Genomic DNA, 10998 nt, shown 5'->3' on the forward strand with positions numbered 1-10998 from the left:
CCCTTTTCTTCCTGAGTGTCTTCTTGAATGGACAGGACAGTTACAGCTGTGTGGAGTGTATCCTCCTCACTCTCCTTTACTGATTGACAGTGCTTGTTTTTAAACTGTGGGAGTGACTGCTCGTTTTCTGTCCAACCACCACCCACACATGTGTGTGTGAGTTAACTTAGTGGAAAAGTTCGGTGAAAACTGTGACAACTGGTTAAACTTAACACTGTTGTTCTAATGCATTGTGGAACAGACAGTATGCTACTTAGATATGTGTGTACGAGCCAGACGGACATCTTATCTTTATGGCTGGCTAACTTTTTTTTTTTACTTTTTCAATGTCAGCAGGAAAGTCCTGAGAGATTGTACTACCAGCATCGCCAAACATGCTTTCTGGACATTCAAATGGCTCACTTTTTTTTTATACCTATGTCTTTGTGATTTAAAAAGTAAGGTCACTCTCTCTCATACATGTTAAAGGTATAATCTTGAGGATTTGAGCTGATGGCCCACTGATGAAAGCCTTTGCATTTGCAGTATTACAGACTGGGTGTCGGTGACGACTTTCATCACCATCACCCAGCAGTGGTTGCTCTGTCAGAGAGGGTAGGCGGAGCTAAGCGGCTGTTTTTCCGGTCTCTGCAAGTGTTGCGAGTAAACAGTAATCTACTATGGCCGAACAAACAAAGAAAAGATCCATGACTACAGATACAACTCAAAAAATAAGTGAAAATCCAAAGAAAAAGAAACAAATTTGACGCTCAGATGAAGGCAAACAGTCTAAAAAGGAAAGCGACCGTCAGCGAAGAAAATCAAGAGTTACAACTGGAGCTGACCGTGGACGTCACACATGCAACACTGTTCGGATATCTGGGAGGCGTGCTCCCGCAATTACCGTTTATCGCCATAGGTGCCGCCAAAGAGAACAAAACTGCGATCTTCGAGATCACAACTTTAAGTGTTAGAATAAAATAGAATAAAAGTGGTAAACAGAAAGAAAGTGTCTTACAAGAAGGTGAAATAAGCTGATAAACACAAACTCAAACCGGGCAGATAAAGTCTAAGTTTAAATAAGATAACTTTATTAATCCCGATGGAAATTTTTATGCCAGATTGCTCCAAAATTTCAGTACATAATAGTAGTAATTCAAAATAACTTCTCAAATATAAGTGAAATATGCAGTATGAAGTGTACATGGGTTAAATGCAAAGAGACGGTGCCTAATATAGTAAGAATAGTACAATAAGATATTAACAAAATTAAGCAGAGTATAACGTAATGGTGGCAATGGTGTCATATTTGCAGTGATAACAACAAGTAATAAAAAAAACTTGTTTTGTAAGAGATGATAAATGCTAAGATGATATAATAGATGTCATTTTACATGATAAATATAAAAAATGATATTGCACAAGATAGTGAAAATTAAAGTAATTTGCACATAATAAATACGTGACTGTGAGGGCACTCAACCTTTCGGCCCTGTGAGAGTGGTGAAAGAATCAACTCACTGCAATCAGGTGTGTGTGGCACTGATTGGCTTTGATTAAGCCCAGGTGTGGGGAGTCTTCATATACCCTGAGTCTCCAGTGCACTGCCCTGACTCATTATCTCACCTTCAGAGGTAGTGAGAGGTTCTCCATGTGGCTTCTCTAGTTGTCGGTGTATCTGCAAACACCAACTCAGAACTTTGTGTGTATTTGTGGTCAATTGCCTGTTTCCCAGGGAATAATTTGGGGTGCTGGAGAGTTTGTGTGACTCCAGCCTTTTGGGTTATCAAAGGCCTCCCGAGCAGCCTTTGCCTTTAGCTTCGAGTTTTCTGGGTCTCCTGGACAATTTTGGTTTTGAGTCAGCTGCTTGGCAGCGGTGATTTAGTTAATCATTTTAGTGCTTTATTTCATTAAGGAAGCCTGTAGCGGCTCTATACAGTTTCGTTGTCTTTTTCCTCCCCTTTCCAATCTATCGCTACTAATAACTTTGAGACACCCCTGGGTCTGCACTTGTGTCCCCCCCCCCCCCTTTCCTGACAGTGACGGTATTGCATCTTAATATACTTGAAACAGGCCCGATCACTTCAAAACGTGTTAAATAAAAGGCGATTTACTTTTGAAACCGATAAGTTTAGTCCACAAATTCATCAGTCACACTCCTGATAAGTCTCCTTTAAATAAACTATTTGGTGTTTATGTTGAGCTGGTTGATGTTTAACATGGTCTTTGTCAAAGTGACTTTCATTATTAATAAGGTTTATCTTGTTATTCAGTATGTGTAAAATAAGCGGCATACATTCAAATATTAAGAGGTCACACATGATGAATGTTAGGTTAAAGCGGGACACACTGATTAAGGAAAACCACCATCTGTTCAAAATTACATTTCTAGATATACATTTTTTTTATATATATAGTCGGGTGGGTAAATTGAATAGATGCTGGAATTATTATTTTTTTAATGTGGGAGAAAACCCAGAATTTTTTGTTTTTTTCCCCTTCACATTCTCGCATTAATAGGGTATAAAAATGATACATCTTTGTGTTTTAGTAATGTTTATTCAATTCAAAATGTTAAATGTCCTCAGTGTTAAGTGTTACGATGATGTTTTTACTGACTAGGAGGGGTTCAAGTCAAAGAAATAACATGAAAATGTAAATGTCAGGACACAATCAAGTTTTAAAGTATTTTTCAATTAAAGCCCCAAATGATGTCGACCAGCTGGTGGTATCTATAGTTCCTCTGAAGGTACTATTACATCAAGATGTTGCGTTCTCTCTGTTTACAATATCTCGTACTTGCGCAAAGGAACAAGTGGTTCACAGGAAAACACTTCTCGGTTGTGACTGAAATGACTAACAGTAATAGATGAGCGTTAAACAGGAATCACTCTCGCACACATTAACCCCGGCCACCGTCACTCACATGTAAATGTGTACTGTTAAAACTCTCACAACTGTTTTCATGACCAAGCACAACGGGCAGGACGAGTGGTTTGAACCCGAGAGAACATCTTACAGTCACACTCGCATCTTAGCTCATTTACACTTTAAATTAAATATGTTTTAATGAAGAAATCACAAGATGTCGACAGTGTGTTTGATGCAGTAGAACCATACATGTTCAAACCGCAGACACTACAGTATGTGTGTGTGAGTGTATCAGAGACCAGAATAATAGGTTTGATAGTACACACTATCAAAATTTAGCCATGGTGTTCTTTTGGATGCTGTTGGATTTAAATGAGTTGATGTGTTGGCTTGTTATTCAAAACTTTTTATATACAGAAAGTGGATAGACACTTGCCATGCAAGATATAGTGAGTCCTGATTTGTAGTGTGGTTTAGCCTTTCTTATTGGTAATTATAGGAGTAAATATTCTGAACACCAGTGTCTTTTTGTGACTCTAAAAGATGCAGTTAATGGCTCATAAGACACCTTTTCAGCTTTAAAGATTTTTGGTTGACAGTGAAGTGTCATGAAAAACATCTTGGTCAAAATTTTCCATTTCTTTTCATCCTCAAAATCTTATCTTGTGATTGATTTTCAATTAATTCTATGTGAGCCTTTCAACTCTTGCTGTCCTCATCTTGTATTAGCTCTTATCAATAGGTAAATAGAAGGATAAATCATTGAACCGCAGGGATGAAAAGGTGAGCTGTTTGATAACCTGTGATGGGTTATACATTCCCTCATGGCCGGGAAGGCAAAGTCAGGTTTTTTTTTCTGACCTAATTTCTTAAAAAAAAGTTTCATTTGTTAATATAACAGGGAAGGCGTAGGAATTATATAGCACAGGCGAGTTTATGAGCAACAAAGCAAGCAGACAATATTCATAGAGCACTGAAAGCAGCAGTTACAGAAGAAAAGGAGAGACAATAAAGGAGACAAGAAGAAATTAAATAACACTGTTTTATTTATTTAGAGATTTGAGCTAAATGCTAATGTTAGCGAGCTGTTTGTTTTTTATGTTTAACACATACATTTTAATATCCACCATGTTCACCTTCTTGGTTTAGAATCATAGCATGCTAACATTAGCACTAAACACAAATTAAACTGAAGGGGCTGTTGTAATACATTAATCAGTGTTGGATCATTTCCAATTTTTACCTAATGGTGGCGCTATATCAAAAGTCAGGGGATCATCATAGTTTGTGCAATTCATCCCGAGGGGATCGTGAGTGTTTGTGCAACATTTCACGATGATCCAGCCAATAGTTAATGAGATATTTAACTTAACACCTCACATGTTTTCAAGTGAAGGGATCAACACAGTCAGTAGACCTCATCCTCTGGGGAGCATGAAGAAAGCTTTTGAGATATTTCAGTTCTGGACCAACCAACAGAACATTTCCTTCCTCATGGTGACGTATGGAGCCTTACATGTTTACATCAAGAAAAAGCCAAATAAAAGAATGGACACCTGCCTAATCCCTATTCAATTGCAATTTGAACCAGATATACAAGAAAACATCAATCATTTAGCATAAAAAGTGTACATTTAAGCATAAATGGCTTAAATGTGCTTATATATGGTCATGCACTGTCAAAACTATCACTTTGCAAACTAGCCTTTACTTGGCCAAAGGTCCCGATGAAGAGCTTTGATCGGAGGACACATGTACACACATGTGGAGACCAGTTTGCATCTAAACATCCTGACCAGGAGTCACTGATTAATCTGCAACACCTGTAAACCATACCGATCACATTGTTTTGCTGATGCTGTTGTGTAATACAGTGTGCCTAACTGTGTGTGGATATGTAGAAAACACTGTTAGATTTATATCACCTCCAATAAGCACACACACCTCCTGTCATAACTGCAGGTCCTTTGCTGTATGCATTTGACTGACATTTGACTCCATCACCCAAAGACTTGATAGTGTCTTAGGAAACTTGTTAAATGTACCACAGGTTGTTATGTCAGAGTGTTTTTAACCAAGGTGCACGGAGCTGTTGAGTCATGAACAGAAACAACAACTATATAACCATAAAATATGTACTGTAGCTCACATGTGATTTAAAGTGGAGTAAAACAAGATGACGTACACTGGATTCAGGGTAATGATGGTAGTGGTAGTTGATGCCGAGGTAGAATCCGATGATGTATAATTTCCTCATCTATTACCAAATATGTGACCAATATCTTGAGTGTATTTGTAAGCTGGCATACCAAACTGTTTCATGTGTATTTTTGTGATTATACGAATGTGTGTTTGTGGATGCATAGGTGTTTATATGCTAGTAGAAAATCCACTACTAATCATTACAACAATGAAAAAGACTCAATTAGGAGTAAAAAATAAGCATTTTCTGCACGTGAGAGACGTGTAGCAGTTCGAGGTGGAGCGAGTTTTAACTAGGTTACATATTTACATAGATTAGTCCAGTATCTCCCCACCTACCGGTCGGGCCCCCTCCAAAGGTTACTTGGATGATTATAATGGTCTGTGAGATGATTAATGGTGCAGGTTGAGGGGAGGGTAAACAATTTCTGCTACATAATTTGTAATCTTGGACTCTGCTTTTATTCTGTGGGGTTTGGTGCTGAGTAATGTATCATTTTACCTCCTTTCACCCATACAGGGGAATGCTGCTAACAACACACACACGTCAGATGTGACAAGGGTCCCACATTTTAAGCCAAACAAGTTAGGATTAATAGAAGCAGCAAAAAAGTGGAGAAACGGGTACAATATTTCCCTCTGAAATGTTGAAAGTAGAGAACAAGGAATGGAAACAGTCTGAAAAGTACACCTTACAGTACAGTGCTTTAATAAATGCCGGCTACTTAATTAATTTCACCACTGCTTCATGTATTTATTAAGCACAGAGGCCTTTTCACCACAACCAACATTTCATGAAACCTACATAGAAAACAATGTGTGCTTCTTCCCCATCCTCCTGCTCATCCTCCTGTATGGTCTGTGAAAATTAGGCTGCAATGGTCCGTTTACTTAAATATTCATTTTTATTCTTTCCATTTTGAAATGTATTCGCCCGTCTTTTATGTAAACATCCATTTCTAGTTTTTCTTCAACATACCTTAACAACCTGTCAAAAAAAACAAGTTGCTGAATAATCTAAGACTGTTAGCCACTTGTAGAAACCTGAACAGTCCAACAGCCCCACTAACACTGGTCTATTTTAAACCTTTAACCAGTGAGCATGCTAATATTGCTCCCTCACTCAGTCAGCAAATAGCACACAACACAAGAGAAGAGCTGCCAGCAAACATATACAGCAGTCTATTAAGAGTAGTTAGATATCAACGCTGACGCCATCAAAAGTCTAGAAACTTCTGAATCCTTGCCCGCTGATCCTGACACCGCTGGTATGACACCTGTGTTGTTTTCGTTTTTTGCGCGAGGCTAAAAGCATGCTAACATGCAACTGCTAATAGCCTTAGCTGACTGTACGTGTCTGCCTGGAGTGAAGTGCCCTGTTTATGTTTAGCACACCCACTGACGGTGTTATTAGGGACGCTGCAAGTGTGTGAGTTTGCGGGCCAGCTTCTAGTGGGTGGAACCAGTTTAAGACACTGGTCAACGCAAAGAGAAGATAGGAATCCGAGCAAAGCCACATGGTACCTCTACATGTTTCCCCTTAGAAGTAATGTTTTAATTGTTTAAAGGTGAAAGTGATACATGTGAAATCAAAGAGTGACAGACCCAGTGGATTTGACTTTAATTCCCTCACATGAGAAGCTTCAGGAAAAAAAATTTTCCCTTATATTTTGTGCATTTATTTTATTCATAACTAAGTAAACAGTGTTCAGCTGCAGTAAGCTTACTTGTGAAGAAAAGAGAAGAACCCAACATGCTCAGACCTTTGATCAAGTTTGCTGATTGCATACAGAAGTAAATAAAGCCTTCAGTCTTCAACTTTTGGTTTTAATTTCAAAATACAAATCATACAAGAAACCTCAAAACCAAGTGTTTACTGTCCCTAAACTCCTCTGCTCACATTGTCTCTTACTTCACTCATGTGTGTTTGGCACAGCTCTGCCACAAGGTCTTTCACTTCATGCTGACTAAAGTGGCACAGACATCCAAAGCACAGATCTATGGATCCACCTGTGCTGGCAGAGCATGGCTCCCTTCTGCTCAGGCAGCTGGAGAGGATGAGAGCAGCCGAGGAGCTCACTGATGTGGTGCTGCTGGCTGAGGGGATTCCCTTCCACTGCCACAAGGTGGTGCTGTCTGCATTCAGCCCTTACTTCCAGGTATATACACTCACAGTTACTGAACGCTATTGTGCTGATACAGGAAGAAAATACAGATTATGTAATTAGAAGTGTGTTTAAAATATGTGTCAAATGTATAAAAATGTACTTATATATGATTAGACACAATTGTAGTAAGAATATAATTCGAAGTATGTATGCAAAGTAGCTGTCATGTAGTTAGTGATGGATGACGGTTACAGAGAAGTACACTGTGATGTTGGTGTTATAGAGTCTGAACTGTCCTTATCCAGGCCATGTTTACATGTGGTCTGAAGGAGACTCGGGGAGGAGAGGTGCCTCTCAGGGACACTCCTGCTCAGAGTCTGGAGCTGCTGCTGGACTACATGTACCGAGCCGAACTTCCACTTTCCAACGACAACATCCAGGGAGTGGCTGCTGCCGCCTTTCTGCTGCATGTAGACGGAGCCTTCAGGTGGGGACAGAGACTGGTAATTTATCACTGTTAATGTTAATTAATTTGTGGTACTGGGTTTGGACATCAGAGGTATCATCCTACCTGTGAAATGCAGTAAGGTATGAAGGTACTATACAAAAGAGGGTAGAGATCCATATCTTAGGTATTGATTTTGTACCCATCACCCACTTGTTGTTATTGCTTTAGGTTGTGTCAGAGCCACATGGAGGCCCGAATGGACCCCTCCAACTGTGTTGGTCTTTATCACTGGGCCAGAGACCTGGGGGCCACAAGCCTGGCTGACTGCGCTTTGAGGTTCCTCTGCCAACACTTTGCACAGGTCAGAATTAGTGGTCTCAAATACTCCCTCAGTTACGGACATAAATAATTAATCCTGGACATTTAAAAAGGTTTTTTCAATTAAAAAAACTGCCTTATAATAAGACAGGAACAGCAACACCAGGATATGCGACGACACGCTAGGTACCTAGCTTTTTTTGCCAATTAAAGTGCAGGTATTGGGATTTTTAACTCAATCCTCTCCTCCTCTTTTTTTCACCATCTAGGTCTGTGAAGAAGAAGAAGTGCTGGAGCTGGATGCACAAAGTCTTGCTGATCTGCTGGGTTCAGATGACCTCAACATATCGCAGGAGCAGGTGGTGCTGGAGCTGGTGCTGCGCTGGGTGGAGAGGCGAAGGGGGGACTCGCAGAGTGAAGCCAAGGCTGCGGAGCTACTCAGACGTGTCCGGCTGGAGCTTGTGGACCCTGGATTCCTCCGGAAAGCCAGGAGGAGAAACCCGGTGAGAGAGGAAAGGGTGGAAAGGGCCATGTAATAAAAGATACAGTGTACACATTTATAAAGGAATAAGTTATCTCATGCCTATAAATGAATCTTGCAGGTATTGCTGCGGGATGCTGAGTGCTTCGGGATGATCGACGCTGCTCTCCAGACCTCAGGTCTCTGTGAGATGTCAGCTCCACCTCGGCCTGCCCTTCGTTACGGCATGGAGACCACTGATCTGCTGCTTTGCCTGGGGGGGGTGAACACAGAAGGAGCACCTGCCCGCCGTGGAGGACTCGCTGACCTCAGTTTTTGCTTTGCCCCGCATAGTAGAAGGACTTTTTACATCCCCTCGCCACTGCGGGGCTGTGGGTGCATGGGACAGATCATAGCGGGGGCAGTGACACGAGACAATAACATAGTGGTGGCCATAGAGGCAGAAGATCAACACAGGGTGAAGAGGGTTGATATATACAGGTGTTTATCTGCACTCATGTATAAGATCTGCATCTTTTCCATGCACTGCTTTTAACAGGAGATTTAGACTGTGTGTTTGTGTTCCAGGTTCGATCACTCAGAGGAGAACAGCTGGGTGGAGCTGTGCTCAGCAACACACAGGGACATGTATGCTTTAGGACTGCTAGGAGATTCCCTCTACATGATAGGGGGTCAGATGAAAATGCGTAATCAATACATCATCACAGACAGCGTGGAGAGATGGTCGCTGAAGAGAGGAGGCAGCTGGCTCAGCTTCGCCCCTCTGCCTATGCCATTAGCCTGCCACTGTGCGGTCAGCTTAAAGGAGCATCTGTATGTGCTAGGGGGCTGGACACCACAGGTACACGCACAACAGACAACCAATAACAGACCTTATAAAAAAATATATACAACTATAAGCTCAAATCCAAAGAAACACAAACAAAATTTGGCGTTCAAATGAAGGCTGACAGTCAAAAGAGCATCAATAAGGGGGGAAAAAGTTACCTGCAGTTTTAACTTATCACCATAGGTGCCGCCAAAGACAACAAAATGTTCCTCAATTTCTTGTCTTTTCCTTTTTCCTCCTCTCTTTCTTCCACCTTCAGCACCAGCCAGATGATGAGCCTGACAAGCTGAGTAACCGCATGTTTCAGTTTGACCCCAGCAGGGACAGGTGGACAGAGTGTGCCAGGATGAAGTACTCCAGGTACCGCTGCGGCACAGCTGTCCTCAACGGAGAAATCTACATACTGGGTCAGACTGAAAGACAGATCGCAAAAGTATTCTGAAGCACTGGTTCTGTATGCAAAAGAATGGAGCACAATGATGTGTGTGTGTGTGTGTGTTTTTTCTCAGGTGGTATAGGATGTGATGGAGATGACAGGGGACAATCACGTCGCTGTCTGAGCTCCGTGGAGATCTATAACCCAGACACAGACACCTGGAGAGCGGGACCTACGCTGCCAACACCTTTACTCTCCCTCCGAACCAACTCCTCCAATTTAGGAGCAGTGGAGGGCAAGCTCTACCTTTGTGGATACTACAAGGGGGCGGGTTAGTTTTTTAACAGCTCATTTAGTGTGTTTTCTCCCAAATTTCTCCTTAATAAGTTTATGGTTAAACGGTTGGCTGAAATGCTTCCAGTTGCACAAAAGCAAGGCATGCTTTGTGTCTGCCTCAGAGGGAGGGAATGCACGCTAACTGACGAGGCAGTGTCTTGAAAATTAGATTTTTGGTCAACCATAGCTCACATTCTTTCTCTCGTGACTACAGGCCGTCATGAGATCATCACCAAGGAGATTTTGGAGTTGGACCCTGCAGACAATGTGTGGACGGTGGTAGAAAGACGAGCAGCCATGCACGACAGCTATGACGTCTGCCTGGTGGCTAATCTCAATCCTCGAGACCTCTTCACACCCTGATTCACATCCTCCTGACTCTGAGCAACAATGCTAGGAGCCAGGATGTGTGGCAAATGAGCTTCTGTTTCATACAGTTTCACCCAAGCCTGGCTTTACTCCTAAACAGAAAGGTCAATATGCATGGGAAATCTGGGTGGCTAGTTGGTTTAGTTTTAAAACACTAAAAGTGGGCAGAGACTGTGGTCATAGCTTAAAAAAGACCTGTTTTGTATTTTTGGTATTAGACAGGATGTAAGCTGCAGTCTCTGGGATCACTATAGAGTGTATAAATAATGGATGTGGGCACTGTGATGTCACTCATTGTTTTGTCGGGTAATATATAATAACTACTAATAACTGACTAATCAATGTGGCCTGGCCTTTTCTTTACAGGGAAAAGCCAACAACAATCCCAACTCCAATGCACAGGCCACCACACTTAAATCAATGTTTAACAAATATGGAAAGAGCTAATAAGCTAGGTATGTTAAGCATAGATACCGATACCTGCTAAAAAAGTGCTAACAACATAAACAACATAATACAACATAGTAAAAGCTGCAGCACAGACTTCTTGCATGGTCTTTTAGTACAATGAACTGCACCACAGCGAACCAAAGTTTTTGGAACTTTAATGTTGGCTTCATTTTTCGGACAGGAGGGGTTCACTGCTTTGGTGCTTCTGACCTACAACACCAAATGAGCTGA

At 41.4% G+C, this 10998-nt stretch overlaps 1 protein-coding gene across 1 annotated transcript; it reads left to right on the top strand.

Moving 5' to 3' along the window:
- The first annotated feature begins 7040 nt into the window (after positions 1–7040).
- Positions 7041–10311, top strand: LOC138590288 (kelch repeat and BTB domain-containing protein 12-like). The gene is made up of 9 exons (XM_069660899.1): positions 7041–7211; positions 7466–7647; positions 7837–7969; positions 8196–8429; positions 8529–8887; positions 8975–9248; positions 9496–9643; positions 9746–9943; positions 10163–10311. Exons 1-9 carry the CDS (start codon positions 7053–7055, stop codon positions 10309–10311), a joined length of 1836 nt encoding a protein of 611 aa, XP_069517000.1. The 5' UTR covers positions 7041–7052.
- The last annotated feature ends 687 nt before the right edge of the window (positions 10312–10998 follow it).

This window comes from Semicossyphus pulcher, unplaced genomic scaffold (assembly GCF_022749685.1).
Source record: "Semicossyphus pulcher isolate SPU_LCO1_2020_fin unplaced genomic scaffold, fSemPul1.0.p SCAF_13, whole genome shotgun sequence".
In the NCBI taxonomy this organism is placed as follows: domain Eukaryota; kingdom Metazoa; phylum Chordata; class Actinopteri; order Labriformes; family Labridae; genus Semicossyphus; species Semicossyphus pulcher.